Source organism: Camelus bactrianus, chromosome 31 (assembly GCF_048773025.1).
Source record: "Camelus bactrianus isolate YW-2024 breed Bactrian camel chromosome 31, ASM4877302v1, whole genome shotgun sequence".
Lineage (NCBI taxonomy): Eukaryota > Metazoa > Chordata > Mammalia > Artiodactyla > Camelidae > Camelus > Camelus bactrianus.
In genome coordinates, this window is record NC_133569.1 from 17,157,639 (window position 1) to 17,172,243 (window position 14,605).

The following is a 14,605-nucleotide window of genomic DNA, read 5'->3' on the forward strand; positions in this document are numbered from 1 at the left end:
CCAAGAGAGAAAAAGAGAGCAAGAAGGAAGCTGTAGTGTCTTTTGTCTCATCTCAGAAGTGACACAGTATCACTTCTGCCGTATTGGCCACACAACCCAATCCTGGTATAATGCAGGAGACTGCAGGGGGGGAAGGCACTGTCTGGGGCCATCTTGAAGGCTGGCTACCATAGTAGGGCTACCAAAAAAACAGTGGGTGTTCCATAAAACTCTGTTGGAGTTTATACCCCAACAATCTGTAAGTCAAAACCTTTAGTTGTTGTGTGTGTTTTTTTTTTAAATAGACTAATTTTACAGGCGTTACAGGTTTACAGCAAAATTAAGTGGAAAGTACAGAGAGTTCCCAGGTACCACCTGCCCCCACACATGCACAGCTTCCCTTACAACTGACATCCCCCACTAGAGAGGTACATCTTTTACCACTGATGAGCCCATGTGGACGTGTATTGCCATCCAGAGTCCATAGTTTACGTTAGGGTTCGCTCTTGGGGTTGTGCATTCTGTGGGTTTAGACAAATGTATCATGACATGTATCCTTCATTATAGTCTCAGATGAAGTTTTACTGCCCTAAAAGCCTTCCGTGCTCTGCCTATTCATCCCTCCCCACTCCCAGCCCCTGGCAACCACTGATCTTATTACTGTCTCCATAGTTTTGCCTTTTCCAGAATGTTATATAGTTGGAATCAAAAAGAAAGTAGCCTTATCAGATTGGCATCTTTTACTTAGTAATAAGCACTTAAGCTTCTCCATATCTTTTCATGGCTTGATGAATTTCTTTTACTTTTTTTTTTTTTTTTACTTTTCTCTTACTTTTTTTTTTTTTGACAAATAAATAAGCATACCTTTTGCCCTGCTTTTACCGACTGTATTATTTTGGAGTATTTTTTAATCTTCCACTGAGTGTAAGTAATTTGAATTACTCAGCTAACATGCTGCTGTCACGTTATATTAAAAGGTCAACAAATGTGTCTTGGGTGGACTTGATCACTTGTCTTTCTCCTAAATTGTCCGCTTGCCCTTACAATCATATCCTCTAGCCATCTTGCCAGCACCATTCAGGAAAGTTCTGCTTGTCTAACCATTTGTGGAAAATCTCTCTTTGAAACACTTGCTACATTCTATTTAGAACAGATTTTGTTTAATGTACAAGGAATCAAGTCTTATTAAACGGACTGAGCTCTCTCAGAGGAAGGTCTGTGTCATGTGTGTTAGGTGACAAAGGGACCTGTCACCAGTGGGTGCTGGCTATTAAATTGAAGCTTCAGGTAGAGGGGAAGGAACTACTCTTTTTTTGAAGGGGGAAAAATAGAGCTATATCATTGCAGTTCGCTCCACTCTTACAATGAATGAGCAACACGCTTGTAAACGACAGAGCAAGAAGCAAGCCAGCCGTATTCTCAGCTGTGTGATTTTCCTCCCCTGTTCTGCCAACAATTGAGAGTCAGTACAGACTGGACATTAAAGGGATGGTGTTCTAATTAGGGAGTAAAGGAAAAGTAGCCTTGCCTTTGTGACTGATTAGGAAAATGTTTTCATTCCTGGAGGAAGGAAGCAGTCTTGATTGTTTTGGTTTCCTCCCTAAGGTGAAAATTTAGAAGTTTGAAATTTATAAATGTTAGCCACTATATATAAAAATAGACTTAACAAAAAGTTTCTGCTGTATAGCACAGGGAGCTATGTTCAATATCTTGTAATAACCTTTAATAAAAAAATATGAAAACAAATATGTGCGTGTATATGCGTGACTGGGACATTGTGCTGTACACCAGAAACTGACACATTGTAACTGATCGTACTTCAGTTAAACAAAATTTCAAATGGAGTGACAGTTAGCAGTAATCTGACACTTTACAAATCTTGAAGGAGCCTCATTAGTCAATCTGTGAATGTATTTTGTTTGCAGTTAATCCTTAACTGTCTTAATGTTCAGCTCACTAAATGGACTGCCTCAAGCTCAGGCAAAGTATAATGTCTTGTTGTGCCCCCACAAAAAAAATTTATACGCAAAAAAAAAAAATCAACATTTTTTTTTGAGAGAGAAGGACTTGTTTTTATAATGAACAAGAAATATGAGAGTCCACTGAAACTGGAACAGTTAACAGAATATGGTTGAATTTAATTAAATCTTCAAGGGAAACAAAGAGGGTGAAACAAAGCTAATGAAAAGAGAAGCCCGAGATGGTTTGGGATAAACATAAGGATAATGGCATTTCAGCGTGGGTATCTTGTGACCCTCCCAGAAGTTAGGCTGCCATCATTCTCAGCAACATCTCAAGAGGAAGCATGGCTTAGAGCAGAAGAGTTGGAACAACCATCGTGATAATGACACTAATATTTGGATAATATACGAGGCTATGGTTACTGCTCTGACTCTCAAGGGAAATTAACTTCTCTCTAATGAGTTGCAGCCAAACAGCCAGCAGCTTTCATGAGAAAAGGGAAAAGACAAATGGCTATGAGAAGCCTGCAGAGTTAGGAGAAAAATAGGTTATAGATCCCAGTGTGTGGAAAGGGATAGAAAATTCTAGGAAAGAAGATTTAGGGTGAGCTAGAAAGGTCAGATTAATTTTTCGAAATTTGCTAACATTTAAGGGTTGATGCAAATGGTAATTGAATTTGTATTTCTCGACGTGTTCCAAATCGTACCCGATGTTTTGTGGAAATATTATGTAACAGTTCTATTTAGCTGTTTTAACAACAGTATTTTCAATAAAATGGAGTAAGTGAGGGGGAAAATGTGCCTCACTTAACAGTACCTCTGGAGAGCCAGGGTATCAGTGTGGTTGCCACCCTTCCCCTCGTGGTCACCTAACTTCCTGAAGGCTGTGGCGGTCGTGATGCTACCTGAGAGGTAATAAGGCTACCTCCCTTGCAAACCCAAAGTTACCAGGGATCGCAAGCCTCACACCAGCTTTACAAACGTCTTCTGAATATCCATTATTTCCACATTTGCTGTCAATCTTTTCTGGTTCCCACACTAGCCTCCACATACAACGCGCTCCAGTTGGCAGCACTTCTCCCTTGCAGAGGGTGGAGAGTGCGTCACAGCGGCATGCATATTTGAAAAAATGCCCTCCATTGATTCTTACCTGCCATTCTGGGCGATCCTGGTGGGACAGCATCCCTCCCTTTCCACTGTCAGCAGACAAAGCAGGTGGAGTTTGGGAGAGCTTGCTGGCCTCTGTGCTGGCCATCTGAGAAGGCTGCCTTGAAGGAGAAGTCCAGCTGAAAGATGACTGAGAGACAGGGCACCTGGGTCCTCATCCACAGTTCGCCACTAACAACTGACATCCTTTATCTGTGAACTGAAGGGGTTGGACTAAAAGATCCGTGAGCTCCAGTAGAGCTCTGATGTTTTGCTGTTCCATTTTGGCCAGAACCTGATAAGCCTTGAGTGATTTCACAGGATGAAGTTATGTACTGGGCTCTCCTGTCAATCTAAACCCAAGGTTGTCAACAGGTGGTCAGATCTGGCATGTAAATGTGTTTTGTTTACAGTCCCTAGTGGTTTGTTTTCTTTTTGTCTCCCCCCCCCCCCAATTCATTGTCAACGCTTAAAAATAGGGAGATGCCTCCAAATCACTCTGGCTTGTGTTGAAAATTTTGGCTATGGCAACATCCGGCCCTCGTTCCTACATGGAAATGGCTTCCAGGCTGGGCATGCGCTGTTGGCATCCCCAGGCTCACCTGGCCCACATCCTTCCTTGGCCGCTGTTGGAAGCTGGAGTTTGCAGCCTCTTTTTAAAATTCTCTCCAGAGTCTCCTGGTCACACGGGACATGACGTTTTGTCAAGGACACATACTCGAGCCTATTAGAGCTTTTCCTCTGCTGCTTGGACTGGCTCCGGGAGGGTGGGTTATGTGGCCACGGGAGCTGTGGGCACGCCTGTCTGGCGAGTTCGTGCACACAGAGCTAGAAGCGGAAAAGCTTTGTCGTGGTTCTGAAAAGCTCCCCGGTGTTGCAGCTGCGTCACAGATGTGCAGGTGCATGGGAGGCTCCAGTGGGGGAGGGGAGAGGTGAGACCAAATGAGAAAAAAGGCTTTGGGGGTTTTCAAATGTCTTTTTTCCCTCCTCTTCTTCCCCTTTCGGTCTAGGTCCTTGCCACAAACGACGGGCGGGTGGCTGCTGCACCCAGCTGGGCTCCCTGTCGGCCTTGAAGCACGCCGTCCTCGGGCTCTACCTGCTGGTCTTCCTGGTCCTCGTGGGCATCTTCATCTTAGCAGGTAAGAGCATCCTTCCTGTCCTGGGCTGTAAGGATGCAGAAGGAGACGAGCAGGAGGTGAGAGCAGGTAGGAACTGGAGAGCCAGAGTGGCTCTCCATTCCCTCCTTCAGGAGCCCAAACACTGCCCTTCTCACCATGGAAACCACGGAGGAGGAAGCGACTGGTCTTTCTGAATAGGCTTGATTCTGAACAGCATTGCCTGTTTCGTGTGGGATGAGGAGCTGGCAGGGGCTCCGTGAGCGGGAAATCTCTGAGTCCAGGAGCAGAGACCTAGCTGCTCCCAGTGGCTTTTGATTTTCTTGCTTCATAATGTGACACCGTGCATTACACTGGGTCTCCCTGGAGTTCTGTGCTGTGGTTTGAACTGGGAGGGCTGGGCCCCTTGGCCTTGGGGTGTGATGAAAATAGTTATGGGACACTTTGTCGCTGAGGCTAATCAGGGTCATGGTAAACCTGCTGCCCTTTTGTGATGATGGTGTTTGGGATGGTTTTGTCCCAGTTCAGCAGGATTCTTCTCCCTGGTTTCTGTCTGCAAGATGGGCTGGTGATGGGCTGGAGTTTGGGACACATTCTCTAGCCAGGAAGAAGCAGAGCTCACAGGCTAAGGAAGGGATCAGATTGGGGGTCCCATGCTTTGAGCAGCCCAGCTCATGTACATTGTCCCACCGTGATGGAGATGGTGGAGCAGATAAGGACAGAAGCTGTGATGGTCTCTCCTGTCTTCCCTCCAGAGGGAGGGGTGCTCAGTTCCTACCTGTCTCAATGAGGGTAGGTAAGGCTCGACACAGTAAAACCATCAGTTTATTTCAGCATCGCTCATCTTCCGTGAGTGCCTACTCTGTGCCAGGTTCCTCGTTAAGACTGGAGACACAGCTCAATAAGCTCCAGGGGCTCCACTTGGGGATCTCTGGGGGTCTAGGGGATGAGGCAGGGGCACAGAAGTGGAGTCCTGTCTCAAGGCAGAATGAGGCAGGGACTCTGATGAGGACGACGATGGTGACCACAGGTGCTGCAGTGACCCAGAGGAGATGCACACTGAGGAAGAGTGGGTGTTGCATGGAGGGGCGGGAGGTGGTCGGAGGAGGGCTGCTGGTCAGGCAGAGCTGACTTGCAGTGTGGAGGCCGGGGTCCCTGAGTTACCTCTAGGGCAGGAAGATGGAGGCTGAGCCCTTACAGATGACCCCTCACTAGAAATCCTGAGAAAGGTGCCCAGGACCTCCCTGGTCTCATCTCACTTTCGGTCAAGTGAGGATAGTCACTGGGCTCCTGTGACGGGGTGTTCAGTGCTGCCTTCACCCTCAGATTTCCACACTCAGGGCAAAGGGCATCGCTAGGGGTGGTGTCTGTCCCATCGACCATCAACCATTGACCTGGGGAGGCAGCCAAGAGCAACAGCGAGAGAAACTCATGATTCATCCGAGGGACCGAGGGATGATGTCCAGCCAGAGGATGATTTGAACATGTTCTTGGGCTGCTCAGTGAGAGATTGAGATCTGGGTTTTGTGGGTTTGGCAGCCGTGACCATAACAAATTTCCAGAATTTTTGGAAAGTGTTTCAGCCCAGCAAGAAAGCTGGGCTGTGGTATTACAACTACTCTGCTGAACAAGAATTTTTAGGTGAAAGAAGAGGGTCTGGAGGAGATAGCCAGGCTGGTGGGGACCCCGGAGCAGGTCTCTGGAGGCCTGGAAGGGCATCATCTCTCGGGAGGAAAAGACTGGCAGGAAAATGAAAGTTCTCTGTCTGAAGGACTGCCACGTGGGAAAGGGCGGACGTAGTCTGTGTGGTCTCAGAGGTGAATGGGTGGATTTTGTAAAAAGACAAGTTTCCATTCAAAACAGGGGAGAGTTTTTAACAAGTAGAGCTGCCCAGCAGGATGCAGAAAGGCTTTTCTCCTGGCTTGGAGGTTGAATGGGATTTACAATGACATCCTGAAAGTTTCAGGAAGAAGGGCGGAACGTGGTTTTCTAATCTAATAGAAACATCGCCCTGCTTCCTTAGCTGTTCCATGGGGAAACCTGGGGAGGATTTTGATCTTTATAATTGCCTTTGAACTTGAAGTTTATGAGGACCAGATTGCCTGCGTGGAGTGAAGACTTGGGATGGATTGGAAGGGATCGGATGAAACAGAGCATTGTACTTTATCTCTTAGCTCTGTGGCCTGGCCGCTGTCCCCGTCCCAAGTTCTTCTCTGGGAAACCATGTTGGCCTCTGGGAGAGGCTTGGTGAGGGTAGCCAATGACAGACTGTAGTCACCAGCTGCCTCTCCCCTAGGGAGGGGACTTGGGTATGCGGTGGACGGGTCTGGGGTTCCTCAGGGAGATCCGGTCCGACCTTAGGTAAGAAGTTTCTTCAGACTACCTTGACTGAGGACCTCCTGGGATGCTCCTTTTTGGAAAATACCAAAATGGTAGGGAGAGCTTGCCTGGCCTTCTGTTAGGTGTCCTGCTTCCTCATTTGGGGCAGAACATGCTCTCCAGAGTCCTTCTGAGGTCACCTTGCACAGGAGGTACTATGGTCAGAATTGTGTCCCCTCCACGTGGAGGATGGACCGAGGGGTTTCTCCAGGGTCACTCTGCTAAGGGCACTAATCCCATCACGAGGGCTCCACTCTTATGACTGAGTCACCTCCCAAAGACCCCACTTCCTAACACCATCACTTTAGGGGTTAGAAATTCAACATATGAATTTGGATGGAACACAAACAGGCAGTCTATAGCTGGGGAGTAAAAAGAATCATGAGATGTGATTCCTGCTCTGGGAAGATTGAAAAATCATAACACACAGACACATTAGGACAGTATGACGTAGCTAGTGCTCTGGGCCAAGTTCTGCAAAGGAGCCTTATTCTCGCGAGCTGGAGGGTTGGGGTGGCCTCAGTGGGGAGCGCTGAACACTGGGTGACTCCAGTGTCGTTTGAACCAATCACCCCTTTTCAGATCACCTTGTTCCAGCCAGTCCATCCCCGACTTTGCACTCAGAGAACAGTGTGTGCCCAGAGCCCACATCCAGTTATACAGCAGGTGGCTGATACCATGACACATCCTGGAATTGAGAGCGTGATGCTCAGGCCTTTACTGGGACACCTGTCAGACACAGCGCCCTGAAAGTCCATTCCAGGCTTATCGCTTACTGTGAGGGAGCCCTTGAGGGTGTTCGTCCCGTGACACAACGTCGACTAAGAGGACCCATGGGGAAATGATTTTCTGTCTTATTCTCGGAAGGAGAAATACGATTCCTGAGGAATTAGTTTGTTCTCACCTGAAGGAGACCGTAGCTCTGAAAGTAATCAAGATCACTTGCAAGGAAGTAATTGATGCCAATGGAGAGATAGTTGTCACCCCCTTGGTAAGATGTGTGAATCTGTAGACAGTTCAGATGGAAAGCTGCAGACATCTCCAGTTCACCCACAGCAAGTGTGTAGACTTCCAGGAAAGTGTTTTCGTGTTTGTCTCATGCCTTCCTCCGTTAGTGTCTCTGGCTTGTTCTTCCTTTCACTCGTTCTCCTCTGCTGTTATTTTAGTGTACTTTATATATCCTCGTAAACTGTCATGATCCTTGTTGGAACAATAAAGGGTGTTATGCCCAGTTTTTGTCTTCGAAAAATAATTCTGCCTACCGTATTCAAGTCTGCGGGTGCGTGATGGTTTTTAAGATGTGAATGGCTGAATGAATGAATGAACATATGATAGAGACAATGTACCGTGGAGAGGATCTTATTTGTGGAAAAAGATGGTTATTTCAGTCTTAGCCAAGCATCTAAATGACATGGTAAATGACAGAGTCAGCAAGGACCTGTGGCTCATAGAAGTAGATGTGTAATTAATTGTATTAAGACACACACGTCGTGGTATAGACTATCGGCATGACAGCGTTTAGGGAGAACGTTAGGACAGGCAGGCTCATGCAGTTCTACCTTAAGCCAGTTAACTCCATGGACTCCGAGGCCAGCCCGTTTGCATTTGAATCACCCGTTCTCTGTGACCGGCTTTGTGAGGCTGGCCAAGTTACTTGAACTTTCTGTATCAGAGTTTCTTCTTCTGAAAAAGGGGAGAAATGATTGCACCTGCCGCATCGGGTTGTTATGAGAGTTAAAGAAGCTGACACGTCTAAAGCACTTAGAGACGTGCCAGGCACCCAGCGAGCAGGGTGAAGGCAGGAGGATTGTTGTTACTGTAGTAGCGCTAACCCTGTGACCACATTATTTCTCTTGCTCTCTCTTGGTTTTCTTTGCAGTCAGTTAAGCTTGATAATATAAACTGAGAGTTAGAAAAACTTGGGTTTAGTCCCGGCTCATCCATTAACATCCTGTAATCATGGGAAAAATCACTTTGCTCTCTGAACCTTAATACCCTCATTTGTAAGATGAGCAGGTTGGACTGGATTAGTGCTTCTCGGACTCTTTGGCCGTGACCTATATTAAGAAATGTATTTTACAGGACAAGTAGCTCACGCACAGGTACGTAACTGAGATGATCTTAAATGTCTGATGGATGCTGATGATTTTCTAGTCTGTTTATTTTTTTAAGAATGGGCACCACCCGTATGTTTATTTCATGACCCACAAATGGGGTACAAGCCAAAGGCTGAAATTCAATGGGCTAAATGATAGTTCTGTTATTCTGTGTGTCTTTCAAACATTCTTAAGACAATAGCGATGTTCTATTTTGAGAGTAAACTCCTGGGTTCGAGGGCAGGTTGTGCCTCTGAATATTTCTCTAATCTTGGGGCAAATCACTTAACCTCTCATATCCTGAGTTTCCTCATTTAGCAAATGGGATGACCGTGGTACCTACGCCCTAGGGTTGTTGTAAGGATGAAATTAATTAACGCACGGAAACTCTTAGTGCTGCACATAAAAAGAAATCAATAAAATTAGATATGATTACTTGTTACTTTTAGTATTTTCATCATTATTGGAGCAATCAGAGGGACTTTGCTGTCAGAATAGCAAAGGATTAGAAACCTACTCATTTGACCTGCTCACCCAGTGCTCTTGTGTATAAACAGAGAGGACTTGGCATGCCCTCTGGCATGTGTGTGCTCATAGACCACACGGCTCCAATAAATTCAAGGGGAAGCCTAGATAGAGACTTTGAGGGATCCTGGACTTGATGTGGCAGTGCAGTGAGGACTCAGGATGCCAAGAAATAGGACACACTGTGGCTCCTTAGTGGGGAGATGGGCAAGCCAGCTCTGCGGTGCCACTTAGGAACTGAGCCCTGGAAGGGGCCTCGGGGACGCCTTGTACAACCTCCCTCCTGGGGCAAGAACCGCTCTCCTGACTTCCCAGACAGAAGAGGTATTGTACTGTTACAGAAGAGCAGCCTCAAGTGACAAGAACCCCGCCCCATTGTCCTTTAACCGTGCCCCACACGTAGGAACAACTCACATCAACGCTTTCTCGTAGTTCTCATGAGTGTTCTTCAGCGAGTTCAAAACACCAGGCTCAGCAAGTCCTCTTCCTTCAAAGCAGCTCATGTGACCTGGTTTGGGGGCCTCTGTGAGGTGCCCTATCTCGCCACGTTTTATTGACATGTTCTGTTGGCATATTGGGCCAGTCTATCCTGAAAGAAAGCTCCTTGCGATGAGTACTGTGTCTTGTTTCTCTTGTACTCCCAGAGCCTCACATAATGTCCTACATATAGTACGTGCTCATTTAACGCATAGCTTAAAGTGAATGCCTCGACACAGTGGCCATCCCCCTCTCCCATCCCTTCCTGACAAGCTCCTGGTTTTAGTGGTAAAAGGAATTAGACATAGTACTGCTGGTGTGGTCTGGCCAGGACGGGGTGTGCTGGGCTGGGACCAGCTTTGATCTGGACACTCCATGTATGCTGACGTAGCCTAAATTTGCACGATCCTTCCTAGTGGTGACTCATAGTTACACCAGACATTGCATCCAAACAATGGAATACTATGCAGCCATTAACAATCATGTCTGTTGCCCACCCACCACAACACCAGATTTCTCTCAAAGGAAACGTTGCCTTGTGAGGGCTCTTCCATGTCAGCAGAACTGACTCTTGTTGGTTTTGCTGTTGCTTTAACTTAAATGCAGGTCTTGTCATTGATGTGAGTTCAGTGTTGTCACGCTGCCTTTTGCCAAGTATTGCAACCTGTTGGATGAGTTGGAACCTGGACTCAGACATCTGTCATTTAGCTTTTCCTTTCAGCCTTGTGTCATCAGTCATGTCTGAGCCAGTATCCCAACCTGATCCCCATCCCACAGCCTACTGCCATGTGGACAGTGGCCAGGAGGACACAGCCAAGGACATGCCAACCCAGGCACACACACTACTGTCCTGTGAGGAAGGGCAGGGTGGGGACACCTCAGAGACCCCCACCGGCCTTCTTCCTTAAACCTAGACCTCCCCCACCTGAGAAAGCACCTTGTTCTTGCAGCCCACCTTGGCGGTGTGGGCCTCTGCAAGCCGTCAGCGCTTCCCCAGCCTCACCTGAGCTCCAGGGCAGTGGGAGAAAAGGGGAGGAGTTTGACATCCCGACTTCTCCACGAAAGAGTCCACTGCCCGGGATGAGGGGCGTTTCACATCTGACCTTGGTGGGTGCCTCTAACCACCCCTGCAATGAGAAAAGTGGGCATGCGGGAAGGTCACCTGCAAATTTGACAGTATGCTCTCTGGGTCTGCCTATTTTTGTCAATAAAGTTTTATTGGCACGCAGCCACACCCGCTCATTTCTGCATTGTCCACGGCTGCTTTTGTTCCACAAGGGCAGAGCTGAGCAGTTATAACAGAGGCCAGCTAGCCTGCGGTGCCTAAAATAGTTACTTCCTGGCCCTTTCCAGAAAGAGTTTGTTGACCTCCCCCTCTAGGCTTAGACTGACCCCTCATTAGCCCTTTAATCTTTCACCTCTGGCCTGTGCTTCATAGTTGTCAAAGAATTTTCACATACGTGATGTCATCGAATCCTCCTAACAATCAAAAGACTCCAGAAAGTTCATCGTATCTGGATGAGGAAACAGGCTCAGGGGAGGGGCCTGTGCCGGCCCGAGGTCCCACGGCCAGGCAGCGGGAGCCTGGACCAGGATGGTGGGGATGTGCGAATTCAGGACTTCTCTTGCCCCAGACTCCAGTGGGAGGCGCTATCCACTGCTCAGTGCCCCAGCGCCTGGGAGCTAGAGTCGGACTGCCAGGGTACAGATCCTGGCCTTGCCACATACTGTGTGTCCTCGGGCAAGTTATTTGAGCTCCCTGAGCCTTAGTGCCTTGTCTATAAAATGGAGGTGGTAACACTCTTCACTTCAAAGCATTGCTGTGAGGATTAAATTAATTCATCTGTGTGAACTGCCTATAATAATCCATGCATGTAGGTATCATCAATGTCGCTAGGTGATCATAATGGAATGTAACTCCCACCACCTGGACCATAATCCAGCCCTCGTTTCACCGTATCTATACAGGAATAATTAAGAGAGACTTGCTACTTGCTTTGATTTCTCTTCCTGGAGTCAGGATTGGAGGAGACTTTAGAGGCACTGTGAAGGCAGCACCCAGGTCTTGCTAAGAAAAGAGCTTTCTTGAGGGGAGGGTATAGCTCCGTGGCAGAGTGTGTGCCTAGCATGCATGGGGTCCTGGGTTCAATCCCCAGTACCTCCATTTAAATAAATAAAATAAACGTAATTACCCCCCCCCAATAAAAAAAACAGAGCTTTCTTACTTAAGCAAAAAGAAGTTGGGAATGGGCTGGAGTTAGTCTCCTGCTTCCTTTCGCAGCTTTCAACTTCCTCTCCGTGGCTCAGACTTTGCACCTGGGAAACCTACCTTTCCTTCTGCCTTCTGACTCTGTCTTCGGCTGCATGTGCCCTGAGCTACCCCCTAGATTTCATCTCACCGATGCCTTTGAGTTTGGCCTGGGATTGAAACTGAGCCACCAGCAGGCTCTCGTTCTCTGCTCTTTTGGAGAGAAGAAGGTATAAACTCTCGGAAGTTTTGCAGCAATCCTAGGCATCGTGCCTCGCCAGCCACTGCCCAGGGGCCTGGAGCCGTCTTGCATCAAATCCATGAGTGCCAGAAATGTGCCTGGCATCGTGTTAGACCCAGCGAGATGCAAAGGAATGGAGAGAGGCCCCTGCCGTAAAGGTCTCACCAACTGGAAGAGCAGATGGGCAGAGATGAGCTATTAAACACGGTGCAGAGCAAAGACCAGAAGTTTTGGAACCAGGCAAACCTGAGTTCAAATATCAGCTTGATCATTTATGAATTGCTATCTAGGGCAATTATTTAAGCCTCACTTAAAACACACACACACATGTTAAATGGGAGATAATAATGATCACTTATCAGTATATGAGGATTCAATGAGGTAACACATAACAACACTTGCCTGATGCCTGGTTTATATCAATAAGTTTTTCCCTGTAAATCTCAAATTAGAGGCACTAAAACATTCCGAGATGTTGTGATTTAATTCAGTGAAACCTTCGCTTGGTCTCCCTTGCTGCTCCTCCCCCTCCTCCTTCATCTCTAAATTTTGGTTACTAGGAGCTCAGTTCTTGGCCTTTTCTTCTTTAGCTGAATTTTCCTCCTAGTGGCTCTCATCAGACTCCATGAAATTCCATCTGTACTCACCTCTGACTTTTGTCCTGAATTCCAGACTAATCTGTTCAGCTACCTACTTGCCCCACTCCTGCTTGCTTAGTTGATAAACACCTCAAACTCATCATGAAAACAGAACTCTTGATTTTCCCTCTGGAGTTTTTCTCCTCTATTCTTCTCCATCTCTATAAATTACCCAACAATCAACCCAGTTGTATTACCCCAAAACCAAGGAATCCCCCAGATTTCTGTCACCTGCCTCATACATTCACCCCAGCAGCCAGCCCTGATGGGCCCCATCGTCCCTCACCTGGATCCTCCAGCTATGTCCCATGGAGGGTTGCCAGAGGTAGCAAAGAAAATATAGGATGCCCTGATAAGTTTGAATTCCAGATAAATGATGGGTTGTTTTTCTAATAGAAGGACGTCTCAGATATGTGGCGGGAGGGCCGGGGTGGTAGGATGACGAGGCAGGGAGCCTCTCGCATCACCAGCCAGTCTGGAGTCTGTGGAGGCACTGGTGGTGGTGGTGGAGGAGGGGGTGAAGCGACCCTCTCTGGTCTCTCTCTGGTTCCAGCAGAGCACACCATTGCTGTGGCCTCCAGGCAGATCCTGGGTTTGGTTTTGCTAGGAGAAGCCGGCCTCACTCCATGCCGTCCATCTCTAAGACGTCCCTCAAAGATGGGAAACAGAGTTGTCCTGGCACCAGCTGCCCTTCCAGCCGAGCAGCCCAGCATGGCCTGATGGCTGGCAGGCATCCCTGGGCTCCTGCCCTTCTCTGTGCTCCTTCGTGAGAGCCCCACGTTCCCTGAGATCCTGTTCACAGCAAACCAAGGGATGCAGGGAACCGAGGTAGGGGGTGGGGTGTGGCCCCGTCGTGTATTCCCATCTCATCTTGCTGCTGTGGTCTGGTTCCAGAGCCTCTCCTCCTCGGGAAATCCCAGAAGAGGGGCAGGCCTGGGCTCTGCTTCAGCTCAGGGGGCATGGGTGGCCTCTGGCCCCCCGCCATGCTTCTCTCTGATGAGAGGACCAGTCTGGGTTCAGCTGTCGTCTAGTAGGCCACCTAGAGCCAGCCCGCCTTGTAACAAGACCCCCGTCTCTCTGAGGGGGTCTTTGGAACCCACTCCTGCATGAACACGGTGGGGGCAATGAGTGTGTCCGAAGTGATTTCCAGGAGACGACAGGGCCAGTTCCGAGGGTGGGAAGTGGGGGACTCACACCAAGCCCCAGCCATGCTGAGTCACTCTGGGCGGGCTGCCTTCTGCAAAGCGCTTTGTTTCTCCTTCCTGCTGTTGTCAATGACGACGGGGTCTGGCCCGTTGTCCTCCGTGTAACATTTCAACATATTATCTGCCAGAGTTTAGAAAAACTGCATCTTTCTGGGAAGAGCTGAGGAAAGGTATCTCTTATTTACCAGTCAAAGCTTGTGCCCCAACCATTAGCAGCTATTAAGCCTAGATAAACAAGCAACTTGCCGTGAGGAAGCCAATGTCCTTTCAGGATCTATAATAGCAGTGAGTACCCCTTGGCTCAGAAACCCTACTGCGTTTGTCTCAACACGATGATTGCAAAGATGGCAAAGGGCATGTGTACAAAACTCCTAGCAACATCACTCACGATCGCTCAAAACTTGAAAAAGCCTAAGTGTCCAACCTTAAGGGATTGTTTAGCGAAATGATGGCAAGTCAACACAGAGGAATATTACACAGCCATTCCAAAGGATAATTATGAAGCAACACGGAGAGATGTTTATGAAATAATGTCAAGAGAAAAAAGGCTACCCCGTTGCGTGTGTGCGCTCCAGGGCGATTGTGCAAGCAGATG

At 47.9% G+C, this 14,605-nt stretch overlaps 1 protein-coding gene across 1 annotated transcript in view; it reads left to right on the forward strand.

The window, feature by feature from the left end:
- The window catches only part of SCARA5 (scavenger receptor class A member 5), a 96,178-nt gene that overhangs the window by 20,248 nt on the left and 61,325 nt on the right, over positions 1-14,605 (forward strand). The window contains exon 3 of the mRNA XM_010967806.3: positions 4,097-4,225. Coding sequence (XP_010966108.1) covers positions 4,097-4,225 — 129 coding nt within the window. The remainder of the gene's footprint in view (positions 1-4,096; positions 4,226-14,605) is intronic.